Below are 20,845 nucleotides of genomic sequence, written 5' to 3'. Positions count from 1 at the left end.
CTTAGTTCTTTAGTAAAGTGTGTTTTTACATTTTACCTTTGCCAGAAAAAATATTTTTGAAAGAGGATCTAAGACGGTATTTCTTTTGCCCAATTGGAGAGCTGAGAAAAAGATATTCTCGCAGATTCAGGATTTTAGTCTATTTGAGCTTCTTTTTTTCTTTTCCTTTTTTCCATAAAGCTCCATGGCAGCCCACATGACATAACACAATAATTTTTTATATCAACTATTAACCGCATCAGTTTTTACCATCCACTTAAAGGCAGAATAATAATTTTTTAATATCAACTATTAATTACATCGGTTTTTACCATCCACTTAACGGCAGAACGATAGAGATTATTTTAACAGTGGCCAAAATGATAATTAAAGCTAAAAAGATTACTGTTCTTTTGATTTTTCTTTTGGAGGGAGCGAAAAGAGTTATTTCTTCTTCTTTTTTTGGTGCAGTAGTACATAAAATAGTATTGCTGCTAAGTTCTAACTATGCGCTTCTCAATACATATAACGGAACAAATTGAAGTTAATGTGCTGACGCCTGCATTTTCTCAACGTACCATTTTCACATCTCCAGTTCATTTTTTCCATGTAGAAAACCACCCTCAAATTCAGAATCTAAACATAGCAGTGAAAATGCTTCAAATAAAAAGCAAAATCTGCTGTTTTCCAGTTGTTGGACTATTACATTGAAACATTACTAAATTGGGAAACATGTTTTCTTATCGGACCACAGAACAGAAATGCCAATAAAAAGTCACTATATAGATCAAAATACAGTGACACAAATGTTACTAGGATCGTCGCTTCCGATCATCTTCCTCGTCATCATCAGAGTCACCACTCTCTCGGAATCGGGGATTCTTTTCCTGTCACATCAAAACAATGTGAAATTGATAGAAAATATCAATATCGAAAAAATTACAACAGAAGCACATAGCATCCATGATTCCTGGCCTCTAACAATGCCAACAATTGTAGCTGTTGCCACCTTGTCATGGCGGTTATCACTTGTTGACAATTTAATGAAATGGAAGCACATTATATAAGCTCTGTGGTAAGCTGTTTGCAACAGGTTGGCAATTGCAACCATGTGTTATGTGCACGTACCCATTTGGGAGAGTGGTTTAAAACCGCACCTTATCAAAGAACAGTTTCTTTTAGCCCAAATTTTTTAGGAACAGCCTTTTCAAACAGTCTATTTTCAAAAAACTGAAAAATAACCACATGAATTAGGCCAATTCATTAGGAATTTACCGGTCTCGAGTCATGATCAGAACTTCTCCTGGATTCATGATCTGAGATTCTCTTTGAGGTCTCATGCCCATGGCGGTCATCATCTCGGTGTCGCTTCCTTTGGTAATCTGTGTCATAAGAGACATCAATTAGAATACATTCTCCAACCATATGAAAGTCTAATACAATACATAAATGAACCAAACAATTGTATGGACCTAAAAAAAATCAAATAATAAATATTCTTAAAAGCAGTTACCTCTACGATAAGATCCCCCATGACCATGGCTTCCACCATGTCTACCATCTGCAAGACTTAACAGTCAAGTGAATGTTGAAGCAGTAATTTTAATGCATAATAGATTTAACGAGGGGAGTGGGGACAGGATAAGTATGCATAATAGATTAAAATTTATGCCAACAATAAAGCTTTTCTAAGGGCCCAATACGCAAAACCCTGAATGACTTCAAAAACCAAAGGAAGATAAAAAAAAAAGTCTGTCAATCTAATGGTACCAAGAGGCCACCAAGTGATCTTGGTGTAAGATTAGGTTCATGCCACCCCATGCCATGTAAAGGGGTCACATGTCACGTTAAGACTAATGTGGTTTTCCAAGAATTTTGTACATCAGTTTGTTTTGTCAGCAAGAATAAATATATTTAAGAGATAGTAGGTGCAAAGGAACTACCATCAATCTATTAGCACTCTGCCAAAAAGCGTATTTTTACTAACCCAAAATATACTTCTTAAACTGCAACCCAAACCCCCCCCCCCCCCTTTTTTTTCTCTAAAAAAATAATTTTAAAAATCTAACCAAGAATGAGTTGTATAATAGAGAGGGAATCATGGTAAGCCAGGTGGGCACTTTGAACCAAAGTAAACAATTTGTCAACTGAATAACATTATTTCAAACAATGGTTCTCTAGGTCCAGTCGCTTTTCCATGATGCTTGATCCTCCTTTTATAACAGTTGTTTATTTTTCATTGTGTATTTCTTCTCCTTAACAAAAACTGGCTGTACATTTATCCACACATGTAAACAATTTACCAATACAACAACCTTACAATTGATTGGATAATCAATTGTCAACCAGGATTCACATGAAAATTAAAATGGACATGGGTGTATTTTGTAACCTAGAGATCTATATATGAAAAGGCTCGGAATAACTTACACTGAGGTGGCATAACTGGTGGGAAAGAGCCCAAGGAACCAGCACCATAATCTACAAGCTGCCTTTGTGCTTCCAGCTCTCTCTGTACTAACTTCCCATAACCTCCTCTACGTATAACATATTAAGGAAACTAATCGAGCATGTCTAAAGTTTTTACAGCAAATGATTAAGAAAGCAAGGGAACAAATGCATGTCAGCAATTTGAGACAACTTTTCTTTGAGAGCACAAGTCAAATGAAGTTAATTTGCAAGACATACCATAAATAAATTTGAGGCTAAATTGCACATTTGATCCTCAAATTTTAAACCTTGTTTTAAAATCGTTCCTATAATTTTAAGTGTTTCATATTAGACCTATATTTTTAAAATTTTCCCAAAAAGTAATCACCGTTCCATGTTGATGGAAAATGCTAATGTGGCAAACAGATGGCATCGAATCTACATGCAAATAAATCTGAACAAAGAAAAAAAAGGGCCAAATCAGCAACAAGTGTGATTTGCAAGTGCTACACACATGATTAACAGATTGGGAATAAGTTTGAACTCCCTAAGCTATTCTCTCTCTTTCAAAATCATCTGAACACCAGAAAATCAGCAAAGTTGGAGGCTCAAACGTGCAATTTAACCAAAATTTGACAAATGGAAAAGAAGCACTAAAGAGGAATGCAATTGTGCTTAGGTTGACAGAACAAACATCCACGGTCATATATATCCCAACAACTTAGAACCTCAAATGATAATGAAATCTTTCTTCTTCTTTTTGACAAATCCCAAATAGTAATGAACTCAATCCCAGAAAAAGTTAGACTTACTTTAAAAATCAAGCATATCCCATTTCGAAGCTACTAGAGTTGTCATGAATGATATTTACTTCTTTATAAATGCAACTCTAGCACCCTTCTCCTAGGAGGATTCTAGTTCCTACTATACACTCAAGAAAATATTATTGAGTAAAAACATGACTGCTCAGAAAAAAGTAAAGTGGCTTTACAAAGTGAATTAGAAAAAACAATAATGATAAATTTAGAAAAAAAACCTAGAGCTGCTTTGGCTACACACAAGGCCAACAATAGTATCTTGGCGAAGTTAAAGAAGACATGGTCTAGGAGCATTTGACGGTAGAGGACAAGTGCCACATGGGAGGCTGAAAGGGAGCATTATTATTCCAAATAGTATAATTTGAAGAGTAAACATGATCGTCCTCCAAAACATTTAACCCTTCTTTTACTCCCTCCATCCCAAAATAGATGGGGCTTTGCAAACGGCATGCATTTTAGAAAAACAAATTACACTTAACAACCTTACTTAAATGACCTTAGATGGGCTAAGAAAGGTAATATTAAATTTTAAAAAAGGTGGGTTCCTCAAATTGAAGTATGATATCAAAAATTAAATGGCCAAATGTTTTCATTTTTGGAAATGCCCATTCATTTTGGACAGCCCAAAAGGGAAGTACCCTATTTATTTTGATACAGGAGTAACTATTAAATGACTTTAGGTCAGAAAGTTGGGATCAAAGCCAAAGTTTAATATCCATCCAATTTATATACAACAGTTTGACATAATTTAATACCATTGCGTGGCCAAAACAATTTATAGGACAGCATAACCTTCAGCAAATTTATCTATCAAATCGTTAGCCACCAAATAAAATATGTACCCATCAACATAGATATTTCTTAGTGCATGTGAGTTACAATTTCAATGAATCTTCCACTTCTCACATATTTTCAAACATATGAATCAGAAACCAAACAGTGAAAGAACATTATTGTAACTGAAGAAAAAATAAGCAAACAAAAAGTTTTTGTGACTTTGACTTGTTTAACCAAACAAGTTCCTAGCCCATTCTAACCTCCAGGAAAATCAGCACTATCATGACAAAAACACCACATTGTAAGACATTACAGATATGTTAAACTAAAATGCCACTGCCAAAAGGATATCAGGATCGTAATCAGTTCGATATTCATCACGCACCTGTACAAACAAGACTAAATTAAAGCAAGTAAAAGGGCAATGTTTGGCAATAAATTTCAGGCACAGAAGCTTACCTGCCCACCACTTCGCCCACGGCCCCATTGCCTTCCTTCTTGGAACCCCCAGTCAAAATCTACACGAATAGGGCGATCATCGAGAATTGTGCCACTTATATATTTGACAGCATCCTCAGCATCGTCTCGAGAGTAGAATCTGATAAGCACAAACTTAATGATCAATAAGGAGATTTAGTTATAAATAAGTTGCTGCAAGAAACCTGGCATCCTTCTTCACAACTTATTACCAATATAAAGCACATAACTCATGACAAATGGTACCAAGATATGACAATTTCATGAATGGATTACCAAAAAATAAACATAACACAAGCAACTTATCCCATCCAATACTAGAATAAAATTATAAATCTGGGTATCGGCATTATCAAGTTCATAAAATAGATAAAGTGAATTTTATTTTTATTTTTTTGATAAGTAATATAATAAAGTGAATATTAATTATGGAAAATTGCAACTCACAATAAAAAATAGTTTATTTATATCAAAGCATGTAAAAGAAGCAACTTTAGAGAGTAAATAAACAAGCAGGGACACATATAGAAAATACCATACATGATAGGTATACAAGAGATACACAAAAGGAAAAACTAACCAAAGGCAATTCTAGATTTGATATGCTCAGCAACAAACTATATTTTTTATGATATAATAAGCAAACATACCAATAAGCTCTAGCTAAAACGGCACCTCCTCCCCTTGTTAAAGCAAGGTAGAGGATGAGGTCATGGGTTCAAGATTCACCAAGTACTTGTGTAAACTTACCAATAAAAAAATATATGAGGGATGGAGATGTATCACATCATATTGATATGCTAGTTTCAGTAAATGTCAGGTTGACTAGAATTGAGTTATATTTGATTTAGAACTGTCCATTCAGGCTGCCATCACTTCTTAGAAAGCTTGGCGTGAGTGGATTGACATGCAGTAACAACAAAAATTACTTTTAAAAACTCCAAATGTGACATACAGAATAGGAAGTGATGAAGCATGAAGCAGTATAAACATTTCACAGAAACACATTGGACAGTCTTAGCTTATGAAAGGATTAAAACAGTCAAAGAAATCGCTTAAAAAGTGTTAACCAACCAAAAATAATAATTAAGAGCATTAGAAATGGACAATCCACCTGGATAGTCCAGTTAAAATTTTGTAAACCAACCCAAAAAAAAGGGCAAGAGTTGGAAGGAAAGTTAGACTATTTATACCATCAGAACTTCTTTCCAATATGTTAACGATTAAGAAGTACAGAGCCTTACAAGACAAAACAAAAGCCGCAAGGTGTTTTTGTGTTCTTATCCAAGCCCATAATTATCTTTTTAATTTCTCCAGCTCGGGAGAAAAGCTCATAAACTTGCTCTTCTGTTGTATAAAAGGACATATTCCCCACATAGACAGTTATTGATGTCAGGAGTGCATGTTCAAAGTCTTCTTGTGATCCAGTAAACCTTCTATCCCTATATGCTGAAAGCTTTTTTGGATCCTAAAAATAATGTGAAACAATATGATCAGTTAGTTACATAAATAGTTTAAGAACAACGACTAATAACTTCAAGCACACAGCGACCGTTGAATTGTCATCACGGTCTTTTTCATCAAATAGAACAGAATAGTCTGGTAATAAATAAAGTAAAAATACTTTTATTTTTAATACAAGCACTGTTTTTTTGGGGGGAGGTGGGGAGGCAAGGGAGAATTGAGAGAGCGGTGTTAATGCTGACTTTTACTTCTTGGCAGTTAAGCACTTCAAAATATAAATTAAAACAATATATGCAATTAGAACCACGCATAAAAAACAATCGAAAAAAACATATCGATCAAGAAACCTAAAACACGTGCACAGAACAATTAGGGCCAGTTTTGTTTGTCCTCCAAAAACAATAACAGATAAGTCAAAAAACCAAATTCATCCACAAGAATCCATGATTTACTCTTGCTTCAATCTTATATTATGCTATTTCCCATCCTTGAATTGCTCCCTTCTTAGTTACAATATACTATCATGACAACCGACAAGGTCAAAAATTTCATGGGACAACCACAGCCACTCTCGAAAATGCACGTTTCCGAAAGCAAGAACAGCTTACCCTTCTTAACACAATTAAATATGAACTTCCCACTTATCCCAGTTCAAATTCACACACTTTATTTCAAATTCCGAAACAAACAAGCTGACATTTTCAAACCCATTTACCTCTTTATTTAAATTAATAAATAAACTTTAACAACAACAACAAAAACAATTCTATATCAAGTTTTGAAAATCTAAAAAAAAAAAAAAAATCTGCTCTAATATACGAAAACTTAAAACACATATTACAAACACTACTAAAAAAAAAAAAAAAGAGGGCAGCAATTTTACCTTGAACAGAGACGCCATGGCCCTCTGAACTAAGCTTGAAGCTGAAATTCGAGAATTATGCTCCACAAAAAAATTAATCAATCTGCAAGTTCACAAACCCACTACACTAATATACGATTGCTGCTATAAACAATTACTCCGTAACTACATTATCAAATTTCGTGAAAATTTTGTCCACACAAGAAAAACCCTAGGTTCACTCTAAAACCCTATATTATATGAAACGCACACTCCACAGAGAGAGAGAGAGAGAGAGAGAGAGAGAACCTGTTGTTTCGCGCTGATTTGCTTTCCTTTTTATCGCTCCTTGACCATTTGATTTGTTAGGTTCGAACTTCGAACTCGCTTGAGTTTTGCGTGCGTGGGGGATCAGTGGGTGTGTGTGTGTGTTTTATTTTAATAGAATTAAAATTTTGGATTAATTAAAATTTTATGAAAATAAAAGACTATATATATATATATATATAAAAGCAAATTATGTTAGATTATTAACATAATTACAAGAAAATTCGTTTTATTTTATATATATAAGCAAATTATGTTAGATTATTAACACAATTAAAGGAAAATTCGTTTTATTTTAATTTTTCAAAAAATTTAAATTAGATAATAGAATTTTACTTAAAATTAAATTATCATATCCATTACTAATTACTAATATAAATAAAATTTTAATTGGAGTAGAATTTTCAATTTTAATAATAAAAAATTTTGATTTTTTTTTTTTTTTGTATTTTGTAACTAAGTTTTAGTTAAATGAAGTTATCCTAATGATTAGTGAAATAAACTAATTTAATAATAATTTCTTTTAGAGATAATTTTTAAACGCATTATATTCACTTTTTATGATAGTTTTTTATATCAAACCAAGACACCAATTATTTTTTAGTGTGGGCGGCGATCAAACTTTATATCTCTTATTCTTGGACAGAAAACCTTACCATTCTTTTTACTAAATTTAATAATTATTAATTATGCAACTACTTGTAGCATATAAAAAATAGTTATTTGACCCAACCTCAACTTCTAAAACCCAATCTTTATAATATATAAATAAAAAGTCATATTACGAGCAAATATCATATGTGGTTGCATTTTTTTTATAGCAGAGAGTATCCAAAAACAAGGATAACACAATATTGAGGTTTTTTTTCTAAATCACTTTGTTCTTTCGTTGTTTACTCATTTATTCTTCCATTTATGTTGTTTACTCAATTATTCTTCCACTATAGTCATGTTAACATTATTTTGAAATAACATTATTTTGAAATAACATTATTTTGAAATGACATTAATAACATCTTTTTTATAATAAAAGAAATTAATTCAAGAATTATGATGTGTAACTTGAACTCATCTTACAAAGAAAAAAATATTAAGTAGTATTGTAACTATTGTTCCTTATACACGAAATCAAATAATTCAACAAAAATAGTTTGTTTTTGGTGTTATTATATATATATATATAATTTCAGATAATCATGTTTCACAACTTTTACATTAATTTATTTTTCTTTATTTATTCTTAGTGAGTTATTTGATTATTCTATATAATAATTTTTCTTCTCTTTCTTACGCTTTTCTCTTAAATTTTAAGTTTATCAAAATTCTTGTTTGAAATCAATAAAACCATATCAATTTTAGATCTTTTACTTGTGATTATGATAAATAAAATTCTTTTATATTACAAAAGTCTAGAACCCTATAAAAAATAGTTAGGCCGAATTCACTCTGTGTAGCATGCGGACCCGCTTTAACCCGGCTAAAATAGGTGGAAAGATTCACTTTAGAACAAGACCCTGATCTAAGGTTAGAGCCAACAACAAGCAGAGCATTAGCTTGACTCAGAAACATTAATACAGTTGATAAACATTATGCACAGCAGGAGCATTTCTGCACATAAATAATAAAAAGGGGAGGGACAGATGAGGTTCAAATTACAAACACAGCACATCATAAAAGATAATATTATCACCAGGCTATCACTTAAACGACAGCAAAACAATGTTAATGGAATTACACGGAATGATTACATTGATAATAAATAACAACATAAGAGAGACAAATTTAAACTACAATGGGGAAAAAAATGGTCCATTTAGGTGGTCACATTTTTATTGAACCCACCCTAATGATCTTCTTCTCTATAGTCTGGATTCTCCTTCAAGATTACAAACCCTTCTAATATTGGGGATAGTGGAATATATCTACAACCAAAAAAAAAAAGAAGTGATGTGAGCAATCTAATAGCACATAAAGGGTATAGAGTGACTTTTTATTTGTGAAAATTGCAAAGACACTGAAGGGAATGCTTACTTCTCAGTGGCCAGTTCTGCTCTATCACCAGCAGCCAAAAGAACCGGTGTTGTGTGTGTCTGAAAACCAGTGATGGTCTTGGGGCGACCCGCCTGACCAACAACATCAACAGCTTGACCCACTCGAACAGGTACGGAAAGAGGTTTGTTATTCTCATCAACAGTCATCAACATTCTTGGCTGTCGCAGCAACAAAAAGGATGGACCATCAGAGGCTAATAAATTAACTTAAAGTAAAAATTGACCACCAAATTGAAGAAGAACAAGAGAAAGGGAGAACCCAAACCTGCATGGCCAAAACGAGGTAGTAGAGCATGTAATGATATTTTCCCAATACAACTGTTTTCATATCAAGGCATGCATGTAGCATGATAGTTATTCCAGCAAGTGCAGTCCTGATAGGTAAAAAGAATTTGTTTACACAATATACAATGGAACAAATGGCAAGAGAAAATAATGGAGGGGAATCCTCAATGACTTAGGTTAGGTTGGTAAAGATAATATACATTTTAAAAAAGTGAAGTGGGGTTGCAAGGTTTCTATGAAAAACAATTACTTACGGGGAAAGCAAGAACCGTTCAGAATGAAATGGATTAAGAGTTAATAAGCCTTTCCCCATGTGTACAAGACCTTGAGCAATTCGCACCTGAAAAAGAGGCAAAGCAACTCCATCATTTTAAAAAAAAAAAAAAACTATGAAATACTGTATAGAAAAGTGTAAGGAATTCAACAGAAGCATTACACAGAAAAGAAGGCTGGCATCTTTATAGTAATAACTTGAAAGATTACGAAGCATGCCAGCAATTCGAGCATTGTTGGTACCCGCACCTATCAAACCTAACGACATTACTGCAGCCTGTAGCATCCAAATACATACTTTTAGCGTTAAAATGGTAACTGAAGAAATAACAATACGAATAGATATAAAAATTCTAATATCATATTACCATTGCTACTTCTGAATCTGTGTCATGGCTAAGTCTGCTTAATGTGTCCATAACATTGACCTGACCAGAACAACCAATCAACAAATTTATAAGCAAAGATACTGTTTGTCCTCAGCTTAAGAGAGATTCAAACAGCTTATCTGCACACATCATCATTATATAATTTCCTTAAATTACAAGGGGATGAATACTCAGATTACAAGCAAAATGCAGAAAGTAGACTTCTAATACAGGTTTTCCTTGAATTTGGGCGTCAAGTGAATTCAATTTTGTATAGATGAGTTTTGTTAATTTGCTTATCCAATACTTAGGAAGTATTTCAAAGCCTTTTAAAGTCAATCCAGCTGAGACTGATGAGCAGGAATTTCTTCTTTTTCTTTCCTTTTAATTTTTATTTTTTATACTTTGATCGTTGTGGGATGGGGAATTTGAACCAAAGACGTCTCCATTGGAAACACCAAGATGTGCCAGTTGAGCTACAAGGCACTTGGCATGAGCAGGCATTTCTAACCCCACCACCTGTGGCTATATCACTCCTCAAAGAAAAGGTACAACCTAATGGTCCATTTGGATCGAAGGGGAGGGAGGGGAAGTAGAGGGCAGGAGAGTAGATTGGCTGGAAATTAAACTAGTTTTTAACCAACTCTACTCTACTCCCCCTTCCTCCCCTGTCTATCCAAATAGGCCATAAGATTTATATAAGGACCAAATTGTCCCAACCAAAGAGTAATCAGCAAGGACTAGAAAGATAAATACCTTAGGGTTTGATATGCAAAGGAGACCAAGAGCCAAAGGAACAGCACGGCGAATATTCTGCTCTCCATACTGCAAAAGATGCTCTAGTGATCGAATTGCCATCTCAAGCCCCAATTCTTCAGCCATTGCAACCATAGCAATTCCAAGCACAGCAGGACCCTGGTGAGTTTCACCTTTGTCTAGATGTTGTGAACAATGACCCAGAAGATTTTGAACCTACATGGAGAAAAGTATCAGCTACTTATGTAATTATATAATTTACTACCAAAAAAATAAATGTGTAATTTACACATGCACCCAATTATTGTGAACCCATGACCTCAACCTCCACCCATTTTGAGGAAAAACCTTTTGAGCCAAAGCTCATTGGCAATGGACTATAAAAATTTACAAATGGTATGATTAAATTGCCTTTAAATGAATACCTTAAGAACATTCCCTGTTCCAGCATAGGCACAGGAAAGTAATGTCATATCACAGTATTTTCTGATTTTTTCATTAAAGGTCTTAGAAACTTCAGCCGTTGCCTCCACACTTTCCTGTCAAACACCAGAGACAAATTGAAAGATAACCAATGGGTTAGAGTCATAACCTTCAATAGTCATGTTGTATGGCAATTGATGGTATACCAAGAAATAAAAATCAACATTAACAGCTCACTTGGGAGGAGGGAAACAGTTGGAAAGGAATGGAATGATCATTCCCATCTTTAGAAGTTTAAGCAGGAGAAAATGATGGCTAAGGAACACCCAGTTTTTTTTTTTTTTGATAAGTAATAATGCTTCATTCAACCAAAAAAGAAAATACCCCTCTTTTTTTTTATAATACCTCATTATTTGTTATACTCCTAAATTGTCTTACACTAAATGAAATATAATTTTGATCGCCCTATTCATAAAATAAGCTCTAAGCTATCACCAGAATCAGTTTGTTTTTAGCACTATTATCTTCTTGCTTCTTTTATTATTATTTTTTTATCCCTTTTAAAGGACAGTTTTCTCCCAACCGGATTGAAAGAATCTCATTTAACCCATTATGTGGCAACTAATATCATCATCCAAATGTTTTTTTTTTTTAAGTCACAACAATCATTAAAAACGGCATTGACTAAAAAGTACATGTCGATGGTTTATCAATTGCCACATAGTGGGTTTAAGAAATTTTCTTCTAATCCATTTTGCAGATAATCTTTTTCCTTTTCTAGTAATATTAATTATTATTATTGATACTAATAAATATATGAAAATAATATAATGTTATAACAAATGACCCTTTCTTACATTTTTTTAAAAGGAGGGGAATAAAAGTAATGTTATTATAAAAGTATTTATCAACATTCCTTTCCATTTCTTTTTCTTTTCTTTTTTAATTCAAAAAAGATAGTTTAATTCCTTTAATTCCATTCCGTTCCTTGCCATTCTTTTTACCCACTCCATTCGTTTCGCTCATTTCAACTCCTTTATAATTTTGTCATTCCATTCCTTTCCTTTAATATGAACACTCCCAAACAATGCCTAAATAAATTTACATGATGGAATGAAAAAAATCCATGTTCTTAAATCAACCAGAACAAAAGTAAGAAGGAAAATAGTAGAGGGTACCTGCTTCCCGAGGTATAGAAGACCAAGCCCAAGAGGTAAAAGACGAGTTAGAGGCTCCGTCAACTCTGACTCACTTCGGTCCATCAATGCAAATATAATTGCCTGAGCAACCTCTTCGTTGCAAGAACCCACGTATATTAAACCCAATGAGATTGCGGTGAAAGCAATCACGTCAAGAGGAGCTTTAGCATCATTGAGTATAGGAGCCAATTTACTCCGTAACTGACAAAAAGAGTTATGAGTTAGCTTTCATATGAAAAGACATTACAAGCCCAAATCTTTACAATATAAAGACTTTTTCAACCAAGTAAAGTAATTTTATATATCAACCAACCATTATTGAAATAGAGCATCATTGCATGGGATCAGTAATTACATGCAGACATGTTATTCTTTGCATAAAGGATAAAGAATGGCGTCACAATACATTCATCAACATAAATAAAAAAGATACTTCACCTGCTCATTCTGAGCACCAGCATATGCAATTCCAAGGCCCATTATTGCCCCAATCCGAATGGATGGGTCTTCTTTATCTATATACTCTCCTAGAAGTGCCAGTGCCTAAGAAAAAAAGAGTAAGACTAAGATGCAATTCAAGGTCATACAATCTTCAGTGCAAAGAAAAATAGTTGATTAAACTCACCGGATCACAATCATTCTTGATACCACAATTTACGATCCCAACTCCTAATAACGCACCAGCATTGACATGGCTGTCAGTTGCGTGGAAGTATTTGTCCATTTGGGCAAGTCCAGAGTCAACATCCCACAGTAATATCATACCCTGTTAGGATAGAAGACAATAAGAATTTGGCATAGAGGATGAATATATAAAAACAGATAAACCATGCAATATAGGGATGCATACAAGACTTGCTGTGGCACTAGTCTTCCCATGTTCTTTATTTTTGAAAAGCCAGTTAGCAGAAGAACCAGAACTTGAATTGTCAGATGGGACTGTCATTAACTTATCCTGCAGCAAATATAAGACTCAAAGTCAAGAGAACTCACACCTGTATGATATCATTCATGCAAATAAAAAACCACGTTACCTGACCAAAGCCAGCATTTACAAAAGCATTAACAAAGGTGGCAGCAAGGTTTTGTCTAGCTGAATCAACAGTTGCACCAGCACTAGCCCGGCCATCAAGCAAGTGTGCCTAAGAAAACGCAAGAGAAAGCAAATTAGACAATATGACACAAATTCTACTTTCCTTTTTTATTATCTCCATTTCTGGTAATTAATGCACTTAGGATAAAAATTTTAAGTTATAAAATCACAAACATTGTTAACCAAACAATTCAATGATTATGATTTCTACCTAGCTAGTCATATAGGCTACCAGCACATTGCATAAAACACACCCGCACATGTAAGTAATGATTTTATTGAAGGAAAAAAAAGTATATATATGATAAAAAGGAAGGAACAAAGAGAGTAGCATAACATCAATATATTGGCAGCAAATTATTCCAAGACTACTCCATAAAAAATTGGAAGCATCGTAATTAGAAGAAATAAATCACTATATCATAGTAGAACTACTTAATGACATTTTTTTTCATCAAGGTCTCCAAACAAAGAAATAAGAGCAATACTTCTAAATGTCTTAGAAATCAAATCAAATATTCAAGATAGAAAAGCAATACTTTTAAATGTCTTAAAAATTAAGGCCCATAAATTATTATCAACCATCACAATATAGAAGTTCTTTATTTGAACTAGCTACCTTTAGTCAATAAAACTCAGATCGAATGCCACTCTTCTCCCCACAAGAATAGGGAGGAAGAATAAAATCATGGGTTAAAAACCAACTGTGGTAGCGTGACTAACCAATGAAAGTAAAGCAACAGTATATTGAACTTCTATTATCATATATGGGAAGACTCCTGATAGGACAATAACACAACTCAAGAGGAACCCAAGAAAAAAATTCCAGCAATCTTTTCCTACTTATTTATAATAAAAAATAGGGGGGGGGGGAGAAAAAAGAAAAAGAAAGAAGAAGAGAAGAAAAGAAGAGAGAGAAGAAGAAACAAGTGACAAGAACATTTTGGCAAAAGAATAGACTAAGAACCATAAACAAACAGAGGAATATTATATGAGGAGTGAAACTTCATGATATCACTAGATGAAATTCCTCCAAAAGAATGTAATAATAAACAATGCTAGTGCAGGAACCTCTACAATACATAAAACAAACAACTATTTTTTACTTTTTTTGATAAGTAAAACAACCAACTCTTAAATCTTTAGAAAACCAAATTAAATACTCTATGGTCATTGAGGGTCAAATCTATCTAGCATTATGAATTATACAGATCAAAAGCTCAAACCTTGTAAATATCTTCAGGAGATTTGGGCTCCATAACCTCAATATCACGAGCAAGTGTTAGATATCCTTCACTGAGCTTGGTGTTGTTTATTATGTCCTGTAATGCTTCTCGGTCATCATCATTTGCAGCCATCTCTTCGTCTAGCTCAAATGTAATACCCTGAATGGAAGAACAAACAACCAAATATCAGTTAGCAAACAAAGTACCAATAACAAAAATCCATACATAAGAATAGTTAAATTGATGCCTTTCAAACAAAATGACAAAAGCAACTCCCTGACATCCAATTCCAAGCCTCACCCACAAGTTTCTTACCACTTGCACCCTCTCTGTTAATCATCTATCATAAGTTACCCTTCCCATGTCAAAAAATAGCAACAAAGTACAAGAAATTATCAAACTCTACAATCCATCCCTAAAAATAAAATAAAATAAATACGCTGACCAAGGACAACAGTCATGACTACTTCATCATCCTATAATAATACCCAGCAACAATGATCAGGACAAAGTAACTATATTAGACAGATACTATAACCCAACAATATGGACATGATTGCCTTTAAATACAAAAAGAGGAAATTCCTATATAATCCTAGCAACAGTGCAGGATCATGCCAAATAGTTCATTTCATAAAGAATACAAAATCAAACCCAATCTCTAAAATTCATCCAGATGAACAAGTTAGTCAACAATATAAACTCAAAGGAAATCAAAAGAATGTGGAATTCAAGACTTAAATGGCGAGCAAGGATGTAACAGATACTATAACCCAACAATATGGACATGATTGCCTTTGAATACGAAAAGAGGAAATTCCTATATAATCCTAGCGACAGTGCAGGATCATGCCAAATAGTTCATTTCATTAAAAATAAAAAATCAAACCCAATCTCTAAAATTCATCCAGATGAACGAGTTAGTCAACAAAATAAACTCAAAGGAAATCAAAAGTATGTAGAATTCAAGACTTACATGGCGAGCAAGGATGTAACAGAATTGCTTCTTTCTTCGCAGATCATCACAAGAAGTAAATACTTGCTTCACATACTGCCAACAAATACTTTAGACTATGAGGACCAAACCAAAATAACATTTTAAGGATTGCATCATAAATTTTAACAAGTATTTAATAAGATTTCCTAGTAATGTGTAGCTGTGAAATTCTTCAATCAATGAAGTAACATAATTCCTCTTGCAGCTCTTCACCAAATACAGGTAAACACAATGCACAATTGAATAGTAAGGAAAGGATGAGTTATAAAAAGTATTTTTCTTAAAGTACAAACCTGCATGTTATCCAGAAATAGGGCAATCTGAAGTGCATTTGGATACTCCTCAAATTTTAAATAAATCATGTAGGCAATATCTAGGACCAACATGTCATCCGGTCCAGGGAGGTATCTGCACTATGTTGCAATGTGAAATGTCATCAAGGGGGGGAGGGGGGGGGGGAGAGAGGTGAAATAAACAACCCGAGTCAAAAGATTGTAGTTTACTGAGCAATGATTAACTTAGTTTTGGTGCAGCATTTCATGCATGACAAAAAAACTAATGTTGCAAGTTGCAATACTCTTTAGAAATAAGAACCCTAACGCAAAAGGTTGTCATTTACTGAACATATTGGTATAGCATTTCATATAAGGCAGAAAATTTATGTTGCAATGTTCTTTAGTAAATAATAACCTGTTCAACTCAACCCTTAAGGAGCAGCAAAAGTGTTCCAATTACTATAAAGTATAGTGTTCCAAGTCCTTGAACAAGAGCAAGCTCATGTCAGATGTTAATCTTTTACGTAGTTACATAGTATTCTCAAGAGATTTAATTTTTGAGCCCAAATGCAGATATCTTTTTATTTTAAGAAAAAAAATAAACTTTCCATGTGACTTGACCAGAAAAAGAGCAATAAATGACCAAAACAGAACTCAAAATTAAACATACTTTAAAAAAATAAAAATAACACAAAATAATAAGTAACACATGCACCAAATTAGTCTAACCATGAACCCCTACCACCTATAAAAATCCCATGCTAGCTGGGGAACTGTAACTTTTAATTCCTCTCCTGTTTTTTTTAATTCAGGCTTCTATAGTCTTAAATGATTAATCCTTTTTTTTTTGTGACAAGTAAAATGATTAATCCGTTGGATAAAAATCTCCAAAAATTTATGGTATAATCCCACTTACCTAGCCGAACTAGTCAGATAGAGACACGTCCTTCGGAAATTTGTGCTGTCAACATGCTCTATTAAAAGATCAAGGTCTTCAACCTAGCATTAGTCAGATTATACACATCTCATTATTGGCCAAACACCAAAAGGAGAAAAAATTTGAGGGCAGGAAGGCACAATAAATAAATCAGATCAAAAGAGAAATACTGCTCAATACCTCCATTAGAAGATCAACAGCTTCAGGCTCGGCATTGTGCTGCATTGCAATTCACATTGATTAGAACAAAACTAAAAACTAAAAAAAAAAAAAAAAATCCTATCAAACGTCATCTATAGTTGTCATACTGTTACATGTTATTGAATCATACCTTCATGTGAAAAGCAACTATTTGTTGAACAAGCTCCATAAGATCCTCAATAGGAACTTCTTCGCTCTGTTGTGGTAAATTCAAAGAAATTAAATATATTAAAATAAAGAAAGAGTTCTTAACAATAAAGTATGGAAGGCCAAAGAAGATAAAATTCTAGAGAAAATCCTCTATTGAAAGAGAATGCGCCACTCTAATCACAAAGCAATGAGCATTATTAAGATGTAATACTACTCCAACACCATACCGCATAATACATATTTTCAAATTCAGGGAAGCAAGGATATCGTAATATATAATAGTATAAAGTTTAAAGCACTTAAACCTGTTTATCAAGATGCATATGGAATTAAATTTTTAATTTTTAATGCTTTGAGCTGTAAATGCATATGAATGAAAAGTTGTTTTTTACTGATTTTCAAAAATAAGATTAATAGAATGGTCCTAATACCCATAACAAGCTTTTTTTTTCATAAAGAAAACTAATATAGCATTGATTTCTAACCTGTCGCTTAGCATATTCCTGTGAAATTTCTCCAGCTAAGTTCCTGATTACACATAAAAAATAATAATAATCAATAGTGAGTGAGGTTAATATTCATTTATATGGATTGAACTTCAAACACTACCATAACCTAAAAACCATACAATGAAATTTGATTTGACAAGATCAAACTACATACCACCACCTAAAACCCCACTAGAGACCACAATGTATTTTAATCAGATGACACTCACCTCACATATTCATGGCCCCATGAGCCAATATCACCTCCTGAACCCTCCAATCTATATTTTAAGCTCTCCTAAAAGAATTTTCAGCAATAGAAAAGCAATGAAATAAATGTTAGTCCCAAATAGCATGAAAGGAATTTACATTAGCAATTGTAAAGAGAATCAACTAAACAAATCAGCAAAAACAATACACTAAACTTCAGCCGTACCCTTTCTCCCTCAGCAGACATGGTTAGAGCCAGAACGGATAGTATATCCGCGAGGTACTTCTGCATTGACAAGAAAGTTAATTAGATAAGCCCGAATGCTACTTCTATAATAGGCAATGTCCAAGCAAACAAAATTATACCTTCAAGTCTGAGCCCCCCATGGTTTCATAAAATGCCTTTAATGTTCCATAGTGTGGACGCAGAAATTTCAATGGCTTTGGGACCGAAGTCATGGAGCTCGTAGAGGTTCGGATTTCCTGCCTACAATTATCAAAATTTTACATGCTAATCATGACATATGTTTCCATTCTATACAAGCAGCTAATGTTTTCAAAGTTAATCTAAGACCCCCAAAAACGTGTTTTATCAATCAAGGAACCAAATTGATGAATTATAACTTAAACCCAAAAATGATAACACAGTCCCAAACATTAAACCACAACATTAAGATCAGGATTGAATTAAGTGAAAGCAAATATTAAATACTGTTACCTCATGCTCTCAAGCGCAACCTTCTGTAAGTTAGGGTCAGCATCCTGAACTCTCTCCACATACAGCTCCAATTGTTGCTTCAGAGCAAGATCCTCTTCAGACTGAAACACAATACACAACACGAAAATTGGTTATGCGAATGACCCAACAACAACAACAAAAGAAATAATCAATAGCTACTACTACAACAACGACATCAACTATGGTTTTTAACTGAAACCCACCAGATCTTCGTCTCTCTTCTCGTCCTTCTTATTCTTCTTAGTATCATTTGAATCCTTTGCCATTGTTAGTTTTGATTACAACTGAATGAAACCCAGGCAAATACTCAGTGGTCAAATAACGCCGATGTGAAACCTTGTTGCAGAGAGGAAGAAGGACAAGACAACCTTCTTCTTTTTTTACCTTTTTCTTTTTAAGAATCGGACACAAGACAACTTGTTCGTTAGGAAACCTCTTTTAGGCCGCCGAGCCCAGTTCTGTACATAACTTTCAAACCCAAGCCCATTTTTTAAAAATAAATGGGCCTCAATTTTTTATATTTATTTATTCTTTTTTTGTGGAAACAATCCTATTTCAAAATTTATTTTTAAAAACATAATAGCACCCCAATGGGCATTGATTAACATTTTCAAAATGGGTTATGTGGGAACCTGAGGACCTGAGGACGCGAGGATCGAATGTAGAGTATAAGGAATAAAAGGTATGAAAAGGAGGACGGAAGTCAAGGGCCCGAGGGTCCGAAGATGTGGAAGTAGGATTACCCGAAGAAACACAAAGGATAAATCGGTGATGCATTAGAAAGGTATTGAAAATATTTGAATTGAGAGTAGGTAACTGTGAACACCGCATTGAATGCTCTGCACCAAGTTTTCAGGCTGCATTAAATAGGGAGTACCAATTTTATCTGTTGCATTAATGTGGAGGTGACCTGAACAGTACAAGGCACAGTACTAGAACTTCTTTCCATGACCGACTACAAGTGAATGGACAAATGTCAGTAAATGAGGCTAGTAAGGTGAGAGATGAAGGGATGAAATAGCAAGAGCAAGGAGTATAAATAGGAGAGGAAGAAACGGGAAAAAAAAAAAAAAAAAAAAAGCCAGTTCTTGAGAGAGAAAGTCTGAGAGAATGTATTGTTGATCTGGGTGAATTTATCAGAGTGTCAATATCTTTGTTGTTGGTTTCTCTCTCTACAAATTCATTGTTTTGAGCCTTGAGTTATTGGACCTCCTTTAGGCTGTGGGGCTTGTGCATGATTTTTTATCCTTACAGGTTATGTTAACGGATGCCCTTAAGACAATTGTTAATAAATCATAATAAAAAATTTTTGACACTACTTTTATGAAAACTATAAAAAGTTGTCAACAACATTTATTATTTTATTATTCTCTTAAAAAGATATATCAAAAAACAGCTTCTAAACTAGTGTCCTTAAAGCATTAGTTAACATTTTCCAAAATAATAATAATAAATTATTAGCTTTCAAGGTATTTGGTGTTTAATTGATAACTAAGTGATAGTGAAGCCTATGTTTATGGTTCAAATCCTACCTTTCTTACCTCGCTATTTACTAATCACGGCTTGGTATAATCAATCTAGCCATTTTCCTAATGTAATGATTTATAATTTCACCTTAAAAACACACTTTTGTCATTTTTTTTTTTACCCAAGTTATAATTAGGATGCACAGACACTTCATTTAGGTGTCATACTGATATCTTATTTGTGTCATGATAGTGTTCTATCGATTGTATCATGTTATAATTTTTCAAAAATTGTTCATATTGTCATACAATACTCGTAATATTATTTATGTTTGTATCAGTGCATCCTAGATTTATAGGAGTCTTTATGCATATTTTTTTAATATTGAACCAGTGAAAACAATATAATTTTATGGTGTGTTTAACATGTTTCATATGTTAAATGAGACTTTTATGATTAAATACTTTTATTTAAACTAGACCTTGTATGCTATATATATTTTTATTGAAGTTATAAATATATGTATGGAACAAGTTTGATGATGAAGTGTGATGTAAGTTTGATAAAACTTATTTTGGTAATATGACAAAAAGT

General features: G+C 33.4%; 2 protein-coding genes across 3 annotated transcripts; both read right to left on the bottom strand.

Annotated features, from left to right (window-relative positions):
• Positions 1-517: 517 nt before the first annotated feature.
• On the bottom strand, positions 518-7,244 carry LOC142640981 (nuclear cap-binding protein subunit 2). Of its 2 annotated transcripts, none has more exons than XM_075815326.1 (9): positions 7,096-7,244; positions 6,829-6,910; positions 5,726-5,949; positions 4,464-4,602; positions 4,356-4,389; positions 2,410-2,520; positions 1,493-1,540; positions 1,255-1,361; positions 518-866 (listed from the first exon to the last, which is right to left on the bottom strand). In XM_075815326.1, the coding sequence occupies exons 2-9, from the start codon at positions 6,844-6,846 to the stop codon at positions 792-794; spliced, it is 756 nt and encodes a 251-aa protein (XP_075671441.1). In that variant the 5' UTR covers positions 6,847-6,910; positions 7,096-7,244; the 3' UTR covers positions 518-791. The 2 variants fall into 2 exon arrangements, with proteins under 2 accessions (XP_075671441.1, XP_075671442.1); XM_075815327.1 differs by having other exon boundaries at positions 6,829-6,869; positions 7,096-7,201.
• A 1,446-nt stretch (positions 7,245-8,690) lies between these two features.
• On the bottom strand, positions 8,691-19,193 carry LOC142639815 (26S proteasome non-ATPase regulatory subunit 2 homolog A). The gene is made up of 25 exons (XM_075813955.1): positions 18,988-19,193; positions 18,764-18,864; positions 18,412-18,532; positions 18,272-18,331; positions 18,066-18,133; positions 17,833-17,875; positions 17,328-17,393; positions 17,177-17,215; positions 16,976-17,058; positions 16,078-16,192; positions 15,764-15,838; positions 14,788-14,946; positions 13,503-13,610; positions 13,319-13,423; positions 13,094-13,234; positions 12,907-13,011; positions 12,448-12,669; positions 11,272-11,385; positions 10,847-11,062; positions 10,091-10,150; positions 9,886-9,999; positions 9,704-9,789; positions 9,430-9,538; positions 9,145-9,323; positions 8,691-9,035 (listed from the first exon to the last, which is right to left on the bottom strand). Exons 1-25 carry the CDS (start codon positions 19,048-19,050, stop codon positions 8,957-8,959), a joined length of 2,631 nt encoding a protein of 876 aa, XP_075670070.1. The 5' UTR covers positions 19,051-19,193; the 3' UTR covers positions 8,691-8,956.
• Between the last annotated feature and the right edge of the window lie 1,652 nt (positions 19,194-20,845).

Source organism: Castanea sativa, chromosome 6 (assembly GCF_040712315.1).
Source record: "Castanea sativa cultivar Marrone di Chiusa Pesio chromosome 6, ASM4071231v1".
NCBI classification, from domain to species: Eukaryota; Viridiplantae; Streptophyta; class Magnoliopsida; order Fagales; family Fagaceae; genus Castanea; species Castanea sativa.
This window is presented reverse-complemented; position numbering and strand designations above follow the sequence as displayed.